This window comes from Phalacrocorax aristotelis, chromosome 1 (assembly GCF_949628215.1).
Source record: "Phalacrocorax aristotelis chromosome 1, bGulAri2.1, whole genome shotgun sequence".
Taxonomy (NCBI): domain Eukaryota; kingdom Metazoa; phylum Chordata; class Aves; order Suliformes; family Phalacrocoracidae; genus Phalacrocorax; species Phalacrocorax aristotelis.
The window spans coordinates 63,974,134-63,994,133 of record NC_134276.1 but is presented as its reverse complement, the minus strand read 5'-3'; the positions used below and the strand labels follow the sequence as shown (position 1 = coordinate 63,994,133).

At 42.0% G+C, this 20,000-nt stretch overlaps 1 protein-coding gene across 1 annotated transcript in view; it reads left to right on the top strand.

The window, feature by feature from the left end:
- Nucleotides 1-9,408: 9,408 nt before the first annotated feature.
- NALF1 (NALCN channel auxiliary factor 1) overlaps nucleotides 9,409-20,000 on the top strand; it is a 489,965-nt gene continuing 479,373 nt past the window's right edge. The window contains exon 1 of the mRNA XM_075090488.1: nucleotides 9,409-11,167. Within this exon, the coding sequence (XP_074946589.1) occupies nucleotides 10,349-11,167 (819 nt within the window). The 5' untranslated portion in view covers nucleotides 9,409-10,348. The remainder of the gene's footprint in view (nucleotides 11,168-20,000) is intronic.

The window sequence follows — 20,000 nt, the reverse complement described above, 5'->3', positions numbered from 1 at the left end:
TCACCTTAGATTTGTGCTTTTTGCTTTTCAATGGCTCAAAAGTTTTGTAATTCATGGTAACAGTAACTACAGGTAGGTGAGTGGCATAAACTGTGACATTTGATCATAGTCAAGAGCAGATTAACTTTCCCATCTCTTCCCAAGAAGAGATGTCTGTATGTGCTTATGATGAACATATATTTTTCATTCTTCGTAATGCAAAATTACTAATAGACACAGTATGTCTAAAAACTTTTCATTAGGTTCTTGTTTGCGTTAGTGCTTCAGGAAAAACAACTTGCATGAACAATTTTGTACATTAAACTAAGAGCAGTGTTCTCAAGTGCGTCTGTGAAACTAAAAGCTTTAATTTTCATATCCAAAATTATTTTGGCACTGGAGAGCTAAACTTACATGCTCTGAATCACCCTGAAAAGGCCTTTCCCTTTTTCTCTTGGCAAGTAGGAGAAAAGTCTTCATTGGGCTAAAATTAGCTACCATAAAATAATTCCCGCGTCCCCCAGGAATCACCAGTGTATACACTTCTACTATTACAGCACCTAAAAACTGAGAAAGTTGCCTAGAAAATATGACAAAGCCTCTAAACTGAAGTTATGTAAAGTACACAGACTGGTTTTGTGCCTCAGTAGAATACCATAAACATTTCAGTCTCCTACATACTCTCTAAACATCTAGTTAACTTTTTTGAAATGCCTAATATTAAAAACACGCCATCATTTTTGGAGTACTCATTTATTCATCTGGAACTTCATCACAAAAAGGGCAGATAAACTGCAATTAAGAAATTAAGTTTCTGTCAGAAGGCTACCAAAAATTATGGATTTTTCAAGTCCTAACTCCACATTTCTGGATTCAACTTCTCCATCAAAACCTTCTAAGTTCTCCATATCATTTTATACATAAAGCAAAATAAATTATCCACTATTCTTGTCCTTTCTTTGTGCCACTTCTTAATGTAGCTATGTTGGTTTTGCTCTCAAAATACCTTGAGACAGGCATATATTCACTCTGCTGGTAAACTTAAAATCTGAAGGCCAAAGCACCATTTAATTTGGTCTGCCCTGATACCTTTTATGAGCAACACAAGTTTCACTGTTTTGAACCCCAAATTTGTCCTGTTTATTCAAGCTAGTCACTGCAGAATGTTCAGACTGAGAAAAAAGAGTGCAGCTTTCACGGCAGTTGATAAATAGGGAAGCCAGAAACATTTATTTTAATTAAAAAGCAGGGAAAAATAAAACCAATAGTTTTCCTTTTTAAAAGGGTGTCTCCAAGTTTCAGTAACGCCACTATGAATTACGGGCTCCTGACTGGTTACTCCTTAACTATCTCTTTACTGCCATTAACACTCTCACCCTTCCTGATCCTCTATGGATATTAACACCTATTACATCTTCTCGTGATTTTACACTCATCTGCCCTGCACATCAGAGATTCTGGACAGTAGTCTTAGGCCTTGCTTTAGGTGCCAGACTAAACCAGTTCCCTCCTGAGGCTCAGCGGACAGAGAAGACAGAAAGAGGTTCTTCTGCGGCGTGATGCAGAGAAGGGTCTAATCAAAACTCATCCCTCCGAAGGAGCCTGTCTGTCTACACTGACTAAGGAAGGACTTCAGAGAGATTGACTAGCTTACTTCAGCAAATTCCCTGTCAGTGCTAAATTAAGTATCTAAAGTGCAGCAGTGGCTCCCCCTTTGTTTTGCATTTTTCTTTCTGTACTAAAAGGGATTCTGGTCTGTAATTCAGGCTTTTAGGGAGTCCTGTCTTGTAAGTAATTATAAGAAAAGTAAAAAAATAAATGTAATGACAGTGAAATTGCACTCATTTTTTTTTAGAGAAATACCAGAAAGAAGCTGCAGATCGTTGCCTTTCTGAAGTGTTTCCTTTCTTAATTTTTCACGAAGCCCGCGTGCAGCAGAGCTGGCCAATGCCGCATGAAAGGATGGTCTGTGAACCCTGAGAGGACACGGTCACCGCAGCGACACACAGTGTCCTGCCACTGGCCCTGGGCCAGCCGTATTTGCGGCTTCAAGCAAATTACAGCCATAACGGTGGCTCTCGGAGGCAGAGTCTGTCTGCCCACCCCTAGCAAGGCTCCGAGTATGCTAGGTAGCAGGCTGCAAGCGGTATTTGCTTTGGCACTACGGGAGGAAGCGAGCATTACACAGCCACAGCTGGCCATCAGGCGCTGTCTCCAGAAGCAAAAAGGAGAACGAGATGAAAGGAAAGAGAAGAAAAATGAACTTCAACAGAATGTAAGAAGAGTTAAATTTAAGACCCAGTGAAGCTAATTAGGAGACTAAAGTACCCAGTATAATTACATTTCCTTTCTCTGTCTTCCCTTCCCAAGAAAAAGGCATGAAAATAAAGCTCTTCTTTCCCAGCAGTGTAACGTATTGAAAATGTAATATATCACCAAATATCAAGCAATGTATTTTACTGGAAAATTAGAAAAGCAATACTGTTCATTTACTCTAAGATTGAGAGTGATCCGAACGAGATCCCTTTTGTAGGACATCTTTGTTTATTCACAAAGGCATGTATGCCACTTAGAAAGGCGAAGCAACCTGATTCAAAGCAATAATATTCAGTCCTTAGGGGCTAAATGAGATAACAAATAACATGATATAGTTAGACCTATATATTTTTTGATATATATATATATACACACTTATTAGCCCATCAAGAGGTGAATTCATTATTTCTAGTAATTAAAACAGCACTTTGCAGACATCAGGTAATTCTCCCAGCCTCCCTGTTTATAAATAGAGATGCTGAGGAAGAGGGAGTCAATGCTTTGCCAGAACCATGCCCCATCTAAAGAGCGGAGTCAGAAGAAAATCTCAGGAGCTCTTCACTTGCAGCCTGCACTCAGTTCTCTGGTTCTCTCGCAAGGTATGTGGAGCCAAAGCCAAAGCGTTTAGAGCATTGCTGGTGATGTCGCAGACCAAAGGAGACATTTGCCTTTGGTTCAGACACATTAAATTGATTGTGGGGAGACTCCAAGAAGACCACAAGAGCTTGAGTCATCCTACGACTTGAGTCACATGCCTTCTTCACAGGAATACCCTGGAAGGCAGGGGAGGCAGAGAGAAAAAAAACCACCCTCTCTCTCCCTGGCTGGCAGATGGCATTGCAGCCACTTGGCAGAAGGCAGGGTATTACAGTTCGTGAGGAAAAAGATACCTCCCAGGTCAAAAAATAAGGAGTGTCAATGCGTGGTTCATTCATGTTTGCTTTTCTAGTAAACAACAGAATAAAGCTGGTATGAAAGGAAATTTAAAAATGTCTCATATATGTACTTCCACACTCATTTACAGCTTTTTCTTCAAGAAGCAGCTTTTGTAAGACAGAAAGACAAAGCCAGGGACCCGGCTGATTAATTTGAAATTATTGTCCATCTTTTAGAGAATTAAAACTAGGTTTGATAGGCAACAATTTAAAGCTAATCGGGGGGATTCCTTCCATAATCAGCGGAAAGAGATGGCAGAAGATGACTTGCCATACAAAAGTGCCTTTCTTAGACGCCTGTTTAAGGATGGAATAAACTGTGCTCTGGAAGTAGCTGTATCTTTTTATTAGCAAGATGATGAGAGGATAAGCTCTGACTGGATGCTTAAGTCTAGATAGCTAAAGCTAGGTGAGATGAAAAGTTCCAGAAAATTGATTACATTTTTTAAGAGAGATATTTATAACACAATGATAATTATTCAGCCTATGATCAAGCTCTGTATCAGAACTATACATAATTATGCATGTTTTATTAAAAGGAGTATTTCTTCTAGTCAAAAGCAGAAACTGCACATGTAACAACCTGAGGGCAGAGTCTGTTTTCTCTCCTGCATGCCCATGTTGTCAAATACATTTAAGAATTACACTGCGGCCATGAGTACTTGAAACTTAAATGTATTACCAAACTTTCACATGATCAGACTCAAAAGTGTTTTCTAGGATGGCATATTTTCCAAGAAAATGGAATAAAATGTGGGATAATAAGCAGGGCAACATACGTTCTTTCTAAATTCTTTCTTTCTCTCTTTTCCACAGACACAGGTGAAAACAGGGCTGCAAATACAAGTTAGTGTGCATTCTGGAATAGCAGCATCATATCAGTACATCACAAAGAAAACCTACCTAATGTAGGCATCATAACATAAGTTTATAAAAAATATTCTAGAGTAACATGTGTAAATAGAAAATCAGACAGTGAGGTTATATCTAAAAGTATTTTTTTTCCTTTGAGTGAGGTGAAAGAGAGCAAACTATTTGGCTGACCAACCAAAACTTCAAGACTTTTTACATAGTGCTCACATTTTTTTATTTTATTCAAGAAAAATATTATAAAAGAGTATTTCTGAGAAAAAAAGAACTATTCAACTATTATCTCTTTCCTACGAGGTGTATTTTGACACAAGGAAGGGCTGGACAAGGCAACCAAGCAGAAAAGACAAAAAGATGTCTTCGATGTCTGTAAAAAACATAATCAGGCTATAACATTTATTAGAAGACAGCAAATGAATACAATTCGTAAGAGAGGGAAAGGAGGAAAAATATGTTAAACACTGTAATCTACCTTTTGGTGGTTCTTTCAATCCTTTTTCTTCCATCCTCATATGGGGAGAACCTTTATTCTTCTATTTCTTTTCTGCAAGCCTGGATTAAAAACCCATAGCAATCTTTCCCCTGATCTTAGCACGCTTGGGATCAGACCTTACTCTAATAGGCACAGACTAATTCGCATGAGACATTTATATTATCTTCTTCCTGCTGCAGTCGTGCAAAAGTTGTATTTCACTTGTTTGATGGCTTCAGTTAATGAAGAATAGCCTCAGCTCATTTCAGCTTATGCCCAAATATACCAGCTGGATGTAATATTATGACTGAGCTCTCATTATAAAGATGTTATGATAAAGATGACCTACAAATTTTTGAGAGTAATTATCAGTTCATTGTTCAATGGCTGAAAACATCAACAAACAAAAAAACGTTCTCATTCTCTAACAAGAAATCTTAAGGCTACAGGGCAAACCTCTTCACGACAATTCAATCAATTTAGCACCATTAGTTTCTTCCAAGTTTGTACTACACAGCCTTTTAAAATTCAGTCTAACAAACTTTTATAATTTACTGCATGATAATTAATCCTTTAATTTTGTAAAAAAGCTTAAAAAAACATGCCAAAGGGACAAAATTTAAGGTAATGTGGAAAGTGGGAACAAAGGAGAGAACAAGAATCTTAAAATCTGAATTAGAGCTGTTCAAACAGGGATTAGCTTCAGTGCCTGCTAACGTTAACATAAAATTTCCATTGCTTTGGGGCAATCAGGCCCAGATGCCTCACAATAATTCAGCTTTCTGAAAAAATACTGAATGGGAAGTTAAAACATTACGAATTTGATGAGAAATAAAATGAATTCTTTAGTGTTCTTAACTTGCTTGTGTCTTACAACCATCATGGTTATTACTCTTAGCAAATAGACTGAGAAAATTAAATTTTGGACTTCCTTCCCAGGTAATGGTTAAAAAAATACCCACAACTGGTTGCAGGAAGTCAAAATAAAACAAAAAATTATACAACTCTGAGGATGCTAAAGCACATACTTGACATACCATTTTTGTCTACAAAGAATGCATAGATATTCGTATTGAATACAGATTGTTTAACCTGTAAAAAATCATTAATGCAAGAGGAACTAGTAAAGGGCCTGATAATGTTTGCTTGGCATTAAAAGTGCTGGCTGACACCCAATGCAAGGAGCTAACTGAGTATTTCTGTTAATAATTGTTGCAACAATTGCTCCTATCAGTAAAACCAGTAAACCCCAAAATAAAATGAAATCTACTATTTTAAAAATAGCCAGCTGCAAGATTTTACAGAAAGAAGTGCTGCTTAGCAGTTAGAAAATACAATTTTTCTTATATAAAGAATATACATTACAAAGACAAGACACAGCTCTCCAACCTGTTAAAATCATCTGAAAGGCCTATATACAGCTTTTTAGACCTTATATTTTGGTGTCAAAAAAAATTCAAAGAAAAGCAAGAGACTAACGCAGGAAATTACTGTATGCTTTATATTACGCAAAAATTTAAGAACATTTACTCTGGAAGAGTAAAGACTTCTGCTGAGTGTTTATTACCGTTAACATGTTAGGTCAAGAATTATTTCTGCTTGGTAAGCTAAAGTACTTTCACAAAGAAAACACATGGTATGCAAGTTAAGCAATAGCTTCCAGTCTCTTGAATGCTGTGCATGCTCATTCTGTTAGACTTTGTCCTCAGTGCTCGATAAATTAGCTGCCTTACATATTATTAGTCAAAGATTTAAAGAACACGAGCTCTGACTGTATTGATCGAAGCACTGTATGGCAGAGCTGGTGCTGAACTACATTACTTTAAGGGGATCGGTCTGTGAAATAGCTGGTGACTCCACCAGCTGGGGAGACAGACTTCCATGAGTTACGGACAGTTGCCAAGCTTTGGAACACAAGTAATAAATATTCCCAATAGAAAGTGTCATTTCAAAGTGAAGCCAGTATTTTGCACCACTAGAGTTATTTAGGATGAATGATAAATATGGGGACATACTTCTGTAATGACATTTTTGAGGAAAGTTTGTCCCTTCCTTTTCTTCATGTTCATATAATTCATTAACCTAGTTTGAATATAATTCTGTTATTTAGATCAGATTTATGATAACAAAATGTTGAAGGGGCTTTGAGAGAAAGCAGCTACTCTATATACTTCAGATTCTTTCCCCCACCACATGCAATCAGCTTCTTGATTTTCAGATATGATTTTACAGCCTTCTTTTTCTCCCTTGAGCTCCAAGACCTAACACTAAGGGGCACCAGAGAACTGAACTGCAGCTGTTCGGATCCATCAGGAACCAGCTGCTGCAACTAATGTTGTAAGTTATTCACCGTGCTAGGTGGAGAGGGAATGGGGCTTTGGGGGAAACATAACGGGTGAAACAACAGTTCTGCATGACACATTCTCTGTTACAGAAAACTGTCACTGGAAAAGCAAGGATGCACTCGTTTCAGGAATGCCAAATGTCTTATTACAGTTTATCGCTAGGTGTTGAAAAAGAACCCTCGCTCTGTTTTGCCAGACAAAAGTTGGGAAATGTGTGAAAACTTTGCATGACGTGAAGATGGATTTTTTTGGAGAAGCCAAGCATATCTAAAAAATGCTTGCAGATTGACTTTATTTGCTTTGGTCCTAGACAAGTGTAAACAGAGGAGCACGGGCATAGGAATTCATTCTTATATTAAGTTTCAGATGAGGTCTGCATATGAGCATTTTTCCGTTACCAATTCTTAAAATTCCACTATGGAGATAAAGAACATTTCTGATTTCCCCACAGATTGCAAAATTGACTATTACCCTCTCATTTTCCCAACAGGACAACAGGTAAACAATATTTAAAAACAAAAAAATAAACCAAGCCTGCTTGCCAGGGAGGGACTCCAAAACTGACTTCCTTCACCCCAAGTTTGGCTGTCAAATAGAGAATAATTATGCAGCCAGTGCCACACATCTTAATAAAGCGCATTCTGAAAATCTCAGACCTAATATCAGGAACCTGTTGCTGTTGTTGAATGGGTTTTTTTTTTCTTTTTTTTTTTTTCATCCTGAATTTCTGTTTCGGTTCCTCTATTCCACCACAAAATATATAACCAAACAAGCAAAATATAATTAAATAAATGACACTACATGTTACAGAAGTTAAGTTGTTCTGATTCCCTTTTAAAAGCTCGGTCACGGGCTTGTCCCAGAACAGAAAGGATTACAAAAATGCAGATACAGTACAGGGCCCAGTATGTCAAATCACTGCAATCAAAGCTCCAAGACCAAAATTAATAATGTAGCATTAGCAGATGGTGTGAGTTGATTGACTGTGAATTGCAAAGATGCATTCTGATTTGAGTACTGTAGACTTTTTCTTTTAATATTAGCAATTATTTCTGTGTCTTCAAGTAGTTTATCAAAATAAAATCCACAGATAACTTCTGCTCAGTGTAGAATTTGACTCATAGATCTCTTAAGGCCAGATGAGACCATTATGATAATATGCTTTGACCCCCAGCATAACACAGGGCATAGGACTTCTCCCAGCAATTCCTCCCTCGGGTCTGCATCTTCTGTTTGAGGTATACCATCTTCTTTTGAAAGACATGCAGCCTTGATTTATTACTCAGTGATGGAAGCTCCAGCACATTCCTTGCTAAGCCCATCCCTCAGCTAACGACAGCTGCAGTCAGAAAAGGTACAAGTTTTGTCCTCCTCTGATACGGTTTAGTTTCAGATTTCTTCCCACTACACCTTTCAAAGCTGAATTAGAGAGCTGTCAGCGATCTACGCCAGCTTATCGACCCTGGCCATGTTTGTTAGGAAATAAAGCTTTCTTCAACCAAACTATGGGGAAAAGCCACCTTTTGGAGTACATTGTACACCTCTTTCAAGGGCCATTAGCGGTTCTAAATGGTCCTTTACCCCAGGATGGAGAAAGCCTCTGGAACAAGGAAATGCATGGCCTCTAAACCTTTCTCCAGTCCAACGGAGAAATTAAAAAATACATCTTGGTTATGCTTTGGCCAGACAGCATACCTGATGTCTCTAGAGGAAGACCTTGTAACTCCAGATCTTCATCTGATAATGTTCAACCTCTAGCTGGCACCTCCTCTTGTCTGGTGCGGGATCCAGGTTTTTCTGTTGCTGGCCCATTAAGGAGCGTCAGCGAGCAAGTTGAAGGTAACTTAGGAGTGACCAATTGGTATGTTTATTTAAGCAAGAGACACTGCTGGTTGGGGCCAGAAGGTGGTGGCATCTCTGCTGTGGGTCTGAGGGGAGACCATCAGCGGCTCATGACCCTAGCAGGAGCTTTAAGCCTGCTCTGTCTCTCTCCCCAGGCACTGACATCTAAAAGGCGAAACACAAAAACTGGCAGTACTTACCCAGCTCACGTGCTGGACCAGGGTTTTGCAAAACTTCTCTTGGGGACACAGCTTTGGGTTTACGGGTGTCATGCTCTCCAGCTCGCTGACCGCAAGATGGGCAGCTGTGTTCAGGCATTTTACTGTGGGGCCAAAACCTGCCAGGATCCAGCGCCTGGAGTTTCATGTGCCGTTTGTGATTTGCTATGACAAGGGCAGACACGGCGACAGACCTCTCCAGCCACCATCCTGCATGGACATGGTGTTTCTGGGCCACGAAGGGAAGGAGACCCTGAAGCAGAGAGGGCTGGAGGGCAGTCCCTTCGGTGAGACGAGTAGAAAGAGTCGCACCGAGGAAGCCCTTTGGAGGGGCCATGTGGTCCCCAGTGCCTCTCCCACCTCCTCCTCCTCCTCCTCCTCCTCAGGCAGGAGGAGGCAGAGTTGCCGCTGCTGCCAATGCGCCAGGATAGAGAGATCTCGGCGCGGGAGGAGATGACGCAAAAGGCAGAGCTCCCCCCAAAAAAGTGTTTCTCCAGGACGAAGATGGCGGCAACTTAGCCCAGGGGCCCAAGATGCCTGTGCCCATCGGGGGCCCCCAGCCAGGCAGTTCCGCCCCGTGCGCCCGGGGACACCGCGCCCGGCGGCAGCAGCGGCGGCAGCCGCAGCCCATTGTCACCAGCAGCGGCGGCGGCCCCGGCAGCCTCCTCCTCCTCTTCCTCTTCCTCCTCCTCCTCCTCAGCATCCTCGGCAGCGCTCCGGGAGCCCTGCAGCAGCGTCTCTCCAGTTAGAGCGGAGGGGGGAGAGGAGAAAGAGGAGACGGAGACAGCGGTGCAAGCATCTGTGCCGCGGCTCGGGGCTGAGGAAGAGGAGCAGCGGCGGCGGCAGGGAGGAAGAGGAGGCGAGGAGCCCTCCCGGAGCCGTCCGTCGGCAGCGGGGGACGTGGCATGCAGCTGTCCGGGGGCAAGGCGCTTTTCTCAGGAGGGAGATGGGGAGCTGCGATCTGACCATGCCTGGGTGAGAGGGGGAAAGGACCAGCCGCGCAGCCCCGCCACCACCAACTATCACCACTACCACCACCATCTCCTCTCCCTCCTCCTCTCTCTGCGTTATTGCTCTTATCTTCTCCACGGCACTCCGCGTTGGATGGACTGGGGCTGCTTCGTGTGGTGAGACCAAGGCAGAGCCACCGGCGAAACCCAACGATCTCTCAGAGGAAGAAAAAGAAGAAGGAAAGAAGAGGGAGAAAGAGAGAGAGAGAGAGAGGGGGAGAGTGGAAGAGGGAGCGAGCGAGCGAGGGAAGGGAAGGCAGGCACGAAAATCCCCCCAATCTTTTAAGTCAATGCATATTGTGGTGACACTGGCAAGGAAGCCCTCACGGTGGAGTCGGCCAGGGCTGTGCGTTCCCAAAATATGACCAGGGGTGCTTGGATGTGCAGTCGGCAGTATGATGACGGCTTAAAAATCTGGTTCGCACCCCGGGAGAACGAGAAACCCTTCACGGATTCAGAGAGGGCTCAGAAATGGCGACTGTCCCTGGCATCGCTCTTGTTTTTCACAGTCCTGCTCTCTGATCACTTGTGGTTCTGCGCCGAGGCCAAATTCACGGGGACCGGAGAGAAGGAGCAGCCGCCGCCCGAGAAGCCGGAGCCGGCGGAGCCGGAGCTGCCGGCGGGCATGGGGGAGCCGGCGCCCCCCGCGCCCCGGCTCCTCGCCCCCCCCTCGCCCTCCCTCCCGCCCTCCCCCGGCAGCAGCGGCGGCGGCAGCCGCGGCGGCGGCACCAACGGCACCGAGCCCCGGCACGGCAAGGCTGCTTTCCTGGGGAACTCCACCGCCAGGCCCCCGGAGACGTGCCCCCCCCCGAGCTCCTCGTCCGGGCAGTGCTTCAGCGTGGGGGACGCGGAGGCGGTGTGCCGGCGGCGGGGGGGGCCGGGGCGGCCGCGGGGCGCGGGGCAGAGCCCGGCGCCCGGCTGGGACCTGACGGATTTTTACCTTTCCTTTTGTAATTCCTACACACTTTGGGAGTTGTTCGCCGGGTTGTCCAATCCGGACACTTTGAACTGCAGTCTGGATGTGGTGCTGAGGGGGGGAGGCTCCTGCAGCCAGTGCGTCCAGGCTTACCAGCGCTACGACCAGCACGCTCAGGAGAAATACGAAGAGTTTGAGGTTATGCTCCAGAAATATTTACAGTCGGATGAGTACTCGGTGAAATCGTGTCCTGAGGATTGTAAGGTAGGAGCCCCTGTCCCTGTGTTTGCTGTCCCTGCCCGGCGGGCTGGCGTGCCGCCCTCCTCTGTTGTGGCTGCCGTGGTCCGTGTTTTGGCTGCTTCGGTCTCCGCTCCTGGCGCCGGCGGCCGTGGATTTTAGGGTGCAGTCGGAGCCGCGGAGGATGTCGGCGGGGAGACCCCCGTTAGCGCATTGCTAAAAGGGAGGCGGGGGGGTGGGGGGGAGGGAAGACAACAAAAGAAGTGATCCTCGGTCCTCCGGGAGCGCAGCGCTGGATTTCCCCCTCCTCATGAATATGCGATTGGCTCCGGCTCGGCTGCCGGCTTCCAGCGGGCTGGGATGCGGCTCGGCGGCAGGCGGCGACGGGGGCTGCATGCCAATGAGCGGGGCCCGGGACGGCAGCCGGGGCCGCCCGACGGCGCTGCCCTGCCCGCGGGGCCTCCGGGCCGGGCCGGGGCGTTGGGCCGGGGGCCGCGGCCGGGGCCGGCGGGGCGGGTGGCGGCGGTGCCCGGGGGAGGGGCGCCTCGTCCCCGCGCGGCGGGCGGGGGGCACCGGCGGCGCCGGGTGGGTTCCGCCGGCCGCCTGGCCCGGGGCGTCGGGCAGGGGCCGCGACGGAGCGGGGAGGCTGCCGGCCGCCTCGGGAGCGGGGAGCGGGACCGTGCCTCCAGGCGCTCTGCCAAGATCCGTGGAGCTGGGAAGAACTGGAGGACGCGGGTGGGGTGCCCACGGGCACCGCGGTGGCCCTCGGCTGGGGAGCGGTGGTGGAAGCATCCAGTAAGCCGCGGGTGTTCGTTGGTGCCGCCGGTGATCGCTCAGAGAGGCCCGGAGGGTTTTCTTTTCCTCTGTTAGAAGGCAGGGTCCCACTTTGGCTCCGCGGAGTTGTTGTCTTCTCTCTACTCTTGCACAAGATTAGTTGGCCTAGCTCTTAAGATAGGAAAGGGTGGAAAAAAGTGGTGTCCTTGGCGCCTAAAATAATAAACTGCATGCTTCCCCCCCCCGCCCCCGTTTATTATTTGAGAGCTGGGACAGGTAAATGGTTCCTGCCCTGAAGTGGATTATGTCGACTCCCGTAGCACTACATTAACCATTCTGAACCAAATCTTGCTTTAGCAGTCAAAGACAACAGTGCATACAAATCACAGTTCTGAACAGGAGGCCTAGCGGTACCTCCGTGCCTTCTGAAATAATTTCATGGTAATGGTCCATGCCTAAAGAATCCCATTCACCACTAAGTTAGTGTAATTTACACATATCTTTGCCACAAAAATCAGTCCACAGTCGTCTCCCCCAAGCCGAAATACCCTGTAACCAAATTGGATAAAGTAGGAAAGTTGCTGTTTTTGTTTTTTCATGTTAAACCTGACAAAAGTAAAGTAGTCTTATCAGTAATTTTGACTCCGCTGTTTCTAGGTTATAAACTGTGCATGCACACACTCATTGAATGTATGTTATGTACTCAGTTACTGATAATGTCAATGTATTTTATTTCCAGAGTGAATTGGCTAAGTAAAAAGCATAAATTGGATAAATAAAAAGCATATCGAATGTAAATAGATGTCTGCTGCTCTAAGGACATCTTTGCCATGATGACAATAACTCTTGAGACTGACCTCATGCTCTGTGCTGCCAAACAATCAACATCTACTTGCTTGAAGTTATTTTTTTTGGTATCACGCTTTAGTTTGACTGAACTTCACCAAAAAGTGTGTAGTTGCTCTACAGTACATCATGGTGTAAAAGGTGTTGAAAATGAAGATAATAGCCAGTGTACTCTCTAGAACAATTTCCCTTTCAGAGACTTAATAAGGAGAAATACTTTCCTAATGATGGGGAAAAGGATGTCGACATTAAAATTGTTGCATGAAACATACAAATGAACTAGATGAATGCAGTGACAATGACCTGCAATTCTCTGGTTCCAAGTGCCAGACAGTATTGCTCTATGTTTTGAGACTTTGGCCAACCAGTCTGTGTTAAAAATTAAGGATATTCCATCAGGAAAAAGGAAAAAAACCGAACACCCAAACTCAACAAATCGAACTAAGGGTGCAACTCTGTGTTTTCATTTTCTTTCCGGGGAAGCTGGTGGGTGATGCAGGTCGGGAGCGCGGGGTGGCAGGGCTAGGCTGGGCTGAGATGGGCTGGGCTGGGCTGAGATGGGCTGGGCTGGGCTGAGATGGGCTGGGCTGGCTGGGCTGGGTTGGGCTGGGCCGGGCTGAGCTGAGCTGGGCTGGGCTAGGCTGGGCCGGCGGCCGCTGTCCAAGGTGCTGCACGGGCAGCTGAGCCCTGCCGCGGCCTTTCTGGAGAGAAGCCGCTCTCTTCCAGCCGCGCCTGACTGGGGCTTCTGGGTCCCTCTGGAGCCTTTCGGTTCTTTCTGGTGGCTTAGAGAGCCAAGCGTTTAGCAGGTCCAGCGGTCTGACAGCCGTATGTATTGATGTGCTTGTACGTGGTCTAGCCTGAAGTGTGTACAGGTGACACTAGAAACTCGTGGTGAATACCTTGTGACAATTGCAATATTTTGCTGGACTTTCTGGTGCTTTGTCATATTTTATTTACAAAACTCAGTCAGGAAATAGGTTTTTTTTGTGTGTGTGTGTAAGTAAATATTTTTGAACAGTGGACATCTAATTCTTAGCTTAATAGAATAGAAAATTACTTGACATCTAACTATGTGTTTTAGGCACACACCATTTGATTGCTTTATGTGGTGAGCTGCTTTTTTGTTTTCTTTTGAACAAAATGCTAAAAATACTGAATTTACTCAGTAATCATGTATGTAAGCACTGGCTTAATACGATGAAAGTCTTGTTAAATAATCTATTTCTATTTAAGACATCTTTAGTATTCTGGGAGGGCTGCTTCACTCACAGAAAAAGAGAGCTTTTCATCCAGTTGACCAATTATAGCTGATGACAAAATCAATAAAATTTACACTGAATAGCAGTCAACCTGAAACTTGTAATTGGGTGTTACTTCCCAGTTCCCCAACCCTCCCCACCACCATCCCCCGCCCTCCACACAGCCAGTTCTCACAGTAAAGAGTGAAAATCACGGGGGTTTCTCAGTCTGGCAAGTTATACCTTTCAAAAAAGTACTATTGGTTGTAAGAAATAGTACATATCAGAATACTTTTCATGTATGAATATAAACCTCAGACTTTGTATTTTCATTCTTTTATCTGAAACCAGAAGAAAATGAACTTTACTTTCAAAATATTCGCTGTTCCACTACATGTCTCCTGGTCTCTGAAGAATATTTTAAATAAATTGCTTTGTATTGCAGATGTTTGCAGTGAGGAGTTGCTTGGATTATCAGTTCATATTTAGCCATTCTACATAGTGAGTTTTGGTTTTGGTTTTGATATCTAAGTATACGCACCCATTTGTTTGAAAAGAATGTCGTCCTGTAATTAAGGTCTTACTATTAAACTTGTTATTGAGTTGTATCGGGATTTTGGAAGGATTTTTAGAAAGTGCTGGGATTTTTGAATTTTAGAACTTTTGCAAAATCAGTATTTTTTTAATAGTATCAATGAACATGAATACGCATTTTATAACATTAGTATGTCAATAGACCTCGTATATCGTTTAGAAGTTCTGGGTATCAGTGTTGTCTCATTGTAAATCCATCTTCAACTTATTTCTTAAAAAATATCCTTGAAATCTGCTGTCTTTATATAGTGTTCTCTTGATAGTCACATATCAGTAATGGCTAAACAATAAATATAAGGAAGACAAATATTTGAATGTATTACATATTCAACAAGATGAGATAAATAAATTGCTGTAGCTTTACTGAATCACTAACGTATCTGAGTGACTGAGAATCTCAACCTACATTTCTCTTTTTCTGTTTTAAATTTAATTTAGATTCTTTTTTTTTATATTTATGAAATTTTGCTTTTGCACATTATGAAGTAGGGGTTGTATTTACAGAGGTTGTTCATGGCAATATCTGAAGCTTTTTTGGTTTCCAGAATGCCATTTTTATACGCAGTGTGACGCAGAACTGTATTCAAACAATTAACAGAGAACCGTATTGGCTTGACGTTGGAAGACGCAGCTCCTCATAATGACTTGTCAGCTTTCTATCAGGGGAAATACTCAAGTTCTTAAGGCAGCAGGCAATCGCTCTGTGGAATAAAAGAAAATTCTGGCTACTTCTGATTAGGAACTGGGTCAAATAACTAAGTAGGACATATAAACGTAAAGGTGGTGTGGGGTTTTTTTTGAGAGAGATAGAACTTATGCCTTTGTGAAGAGTATCAGAGGCCAAGGCTTTCTTGGCAGAAATATTTATTAATGTTTAAACAAAACGTCAGTTATAATTTTTTTGACACAGGTTTCTTTAACCCAGTGAAAATTGAGAGTGTTTAAAATGTGGCCTTCCTTAGTGCTAGTTAAAATATTGAATTACGCCATTCAGGTAAGTGCATTATAATTAAAATAACAAAATAATTCAGTTTTCCTCCTAGAATATCAAAAGAGAAAAATAAAAATATACCACCCTTTTTCTATACCAACATTGCTAAAGAGCAAAATTTAGCTGACATCCTAGGTGCTCAAACACATACGCACAGAAATTTTTTTTCAGCCATTAAATATCATTTAATAACTTCTGATTTGAGGTTTGTGGTGTTGGTATCTGAAATACGTAAGAAAATAGCTGAATTATAATACTACTTAGTTAAAAATATGCATATCAATAAAGGGTTTAATCATTAAATGTAGATGGTATAGTTGATAGGAATATAGAGCTGGTGCTTCTGTTAGATAATTCTTTTTATCAAAGAGCAGTGTTCAACTACTTTCATTTGAGTAAGAGGATGACTGGAAGTTATTTAAAACAATTAAAATAACATTTTTCTCATTTATCTGGAAATATCAAAGCTTATATGAATCATGATTTTTCCAAGAACTTTTTCCTAAACAGCATATGTAGTCTAATTAGGTTTTGATTTAAACTCTCAGATAAGCTGGCAGAAAAAAGCAGATGAGAAATACGAAACCAAAAGCTCAAGTGATAAAAGAACCCTTCTGTTACAAAAGGTCACATAGACCAGCATCTGCCGCAAAGTTAGATATTTCAATTGCACATCTTAATCACACAATATTTATGTTATATGAGAGAGTGATACCTAGGCTAATCAGAAGAAACGCTTACAAATGAAACCTTCAGAAATCTGCACTGATGGTCAGCATCTAATACAAATAGGGAACGATCAATGTTAATTACTGAACGGATGCCTTTTCAGAATGTGCTGAAATGTAAATATTTATTTTAAAGTGTTATTTTACAATGAATAATGTGCTGTATTAAAAAAGCCATGATACTTAAAGCTATTTTAAAAGTTTTGTTTAAAATACTGTGGAACTAATGTTACTGTATAAATTGTTGTTTTCACATGCTATTTGTTCAGTTGATTTAAAAAAAAAAAAGAAGTTGACTTATTTTTCAAAAGTAAGGTAAATGTGTGGATGAATTTAGTATAGCTATTCTTGTAACAGTGCACTGGTGTATTAATGTAAGGAGCAACCCTGACTATGTACTAATGGACTAAAATCCTGATTAAGCAATCTGCTTCAGTCGCCTGTTTTGAGCTAGATGAATGGCACTGCACTCAGGGAAGACTATGCACATGCTTGTAGGCATTCAATTGCTTAAATGCTTTGTTGGATCAGGATCAGATCTCTTCACTCCTAAAAGCGCAAATTTCCCAGGGTGTCCTTTCCAGAAGTAAGTTCACCCCACCTAACTTTTTAGAAGTTTCCATCTAGTTGGTCATCTAGATATTCATCCCATTCATAGTGTCGATGTGTGCTTCATTCCTGGTTGAGGATAAAAAGACTACAGACGACTGGCACAGACTAGTTGAAGTGAATTCCACACTCGTTCAGCAGCCGCCATCTAACACTTCATGGTATTAGTGTCGCATGGCTAGGGACCTCAATTTTACTTTGTTCACTGTTTCTCTTTGCATCAGCAGTACACTTCACACGCACCTTGCAGAGAATGCTGCAGTGTTGCTCCTTCATTTCATGTTCTTCTAGGAAAAGTAATCAAAATGCAAATTATAGTTCTATCACTTATCCTGCCTAAAAATCATTTGGTCTATACTTAGTAATTTATCACTTCAGTCTTGCACTAAGATCCATTATGTATTTAGATCTGTGAATTGCCTAAAAGGAAAAAAGTAATTTAGAAAGTGAATTTTAAAATATTATTTAAATATTATTTTTTGTTAAGTATCACCCCAGAAGATAGAAAAATGAAATCATTCACCTGGAAGAAAAATATAGATATCCAGTATGGACATCCACATCAAATGTAAAAGTTCAGAGTGTCTTTGTAGTCGATGGGCATACATAGGTAATTCTAGAGTCTGTGCTGGTTCACAGTGAAGTGGGCATCTAAAATAGGTCAGATGGATTATGCCCTAAAAGTACATGTTTTCTATTCATTGTCTCTAGAGAACACATCCTGTCATTTTAGCTCAGATAAAAACACCCTCACTGTTGACCTCTAAAGTCACATTAGATGCATCTTAACAAAGTGATGTTGGTATAAAAAAGAAGTTTGGCTGAAATTGTGTTCATGTGAAAAATTTAACTGTGAGAATGTTTGTAAAATCCTGTAACTTGTGCTGTCCCACAGCAACGTAGTGAAATCACAAGCCTCTCTCACTTCTCTGATAACTGTATTCTGTCACTGAAGAATGTGTGAGCTACGCAGTCTGCTTCTTAGGGATGAGAATAACAAAGGGCCTTGTATGGCATAACTATGTTTTTATCTCTTTTTTGAGAGAAGGGATGCTAAGAGCTCCTACATATTACTTTTTTTCCAGTTGTTATTTCTACTGAGAAACCATACAGCAACAATTATAGGTCATCTTAATAGCAGTTTTTGCAGGTAAATCTGTTACAGATTATTTCTCTTATTCTCCCTTCTCTCTTTACAAGGAAGGTGTTTTCGGGGGGGGGGGGGTGGGGGGTGGAGGTGTCTATGTGTGTGAGAGTTCCTATACATCACACTAGGCTTCATTTTCTTCCCTTAGATCAAATCAGAGGGAACTCATGAGCCTACCCAATCTCTCTCACTCAGGAGGCATATATTCTTAGACTTTTATGCCACTTTACTAAAATAACCATACTGTACTTTTCTATGTACTTTTCACTGTACTTTTCTCTTGTCAGAACTGTAGAGCAAACATCGCTAAGTGAGAGCATGTGGTAGTTTGGTTTACTTTACAGCATCAATCAGTTAGATGAATACAAATTTAGTGAGGCACTAGAGACATATTCTGGCTCGTAGGGAGATTTTATTAATTCAAAGATAGGTTAAAAAAAATGAAAGACCAGATTTATTTTTGGATTTGTGATCTGACCTTGTTTGCAAACAGGGCAGATATATGAAAGACGTAGATTGCTCCTTTAGAGCATGCACACTGAAGAGCTACATCCAACGAGCTCCCAGTCCACAATGACAGAGACTAGGGTGTGATGTAAGTGGCTTTGAAGTGAAGTTGATCAACACTTGATATTCTCCCACCCTTCATCTCATCTCTTTAATCCAAGCTGATGGACATATTTCAAAAACTGTGTTTGAAATAACATTGTCCTAAGGCCTGTATGGGGGAACCTGGTAGGATGCTCCGAAGCACAGGTCAAATGCAACCAAACTGTTGGGACGAATGGTGGTGATAAATGTTGAACTGATAAGCTTCAGCAGTTCTATAGGAGTATCTTGGTCCTTTGAAGTGTCTTGGAGATCCTGATGGGAATATTCACCTTTCATATAGATTGATGTTGAGACATCATTCAGTGATTTCATCATTAAAAGACAACTTGCAGATTAAAAACACTAGCAAAGGTGATCCGAACTGAAGTTACCAACAAACAATATGCTTGGGCCCGGGTTTTTAGAAATTCTGCAGCAGTTTGGAAGTCATTGTGGATGTTTTAAATTATTTCAATGAAATAAGGGGGAAACTAGCTGAGATTACAAATTTTTAAAAAAAAAGTCAAAATTTTCACTTTTGTTATATGATAGTGGCATTCTTATACATTTTTTTAATGTTACAATTTAGGCAAGTTCCTTAGTCAGGTATTATATTTTCAAATTTATCCATTACAAAATTTGAAAAAGAAAAAAAAACCTAATTGTATTATCTTAGTATTTTAGAACGTGCAATACGTTGCAGTCTTCAGAAGATATTTTCCAGGGAGCAAATATGATATCTAGAATGCTTTTTAAATGCATGTTTAATTCTTCTGATCCTCTGCATGTTAGATTAGACGTTGCCCTCAAGTTGCCTGAATGCTTATGTAAATGGTATCTTGGGCCTCTCAACACCCTTCGTCTCTATAAAACATCATAATGAAGTACCTTTATTACATTTTTAAGATACTAGCAATCTAGAACCAGAGGACATTCTTTGTGAAAGGGGAGAGGAAAAGATGGATTGTATGTTATATTTAGAAAAATAGTTTTTCTCACTTTATTCATTCTTCAAGGAGAATAAGAGAGTTTCCAGAGTGTTTTGATTGATGATTTGCTGATCATTGCTCTACCTTGGTTAGGTTGCTGTCTGTATTTGAGGGGTTACACTCACAGGCTCTTCTCACAAAAATTAATATTCTATGAGATGTATTCATTTAGATAAATATTTGGATTTAAAGCTCTATTACTGAAGAATTTGAGCAACCTTAAATGCTTTAAAATCTATATCAACAGTTAATTACATATCTTGCAGGTTTCTGTGTGTAGTAACAGACAACTAAATATAAGGCCATAAATATAAAAATATATTCGTTTATAAGTATTCTTCATGAGGAACAGT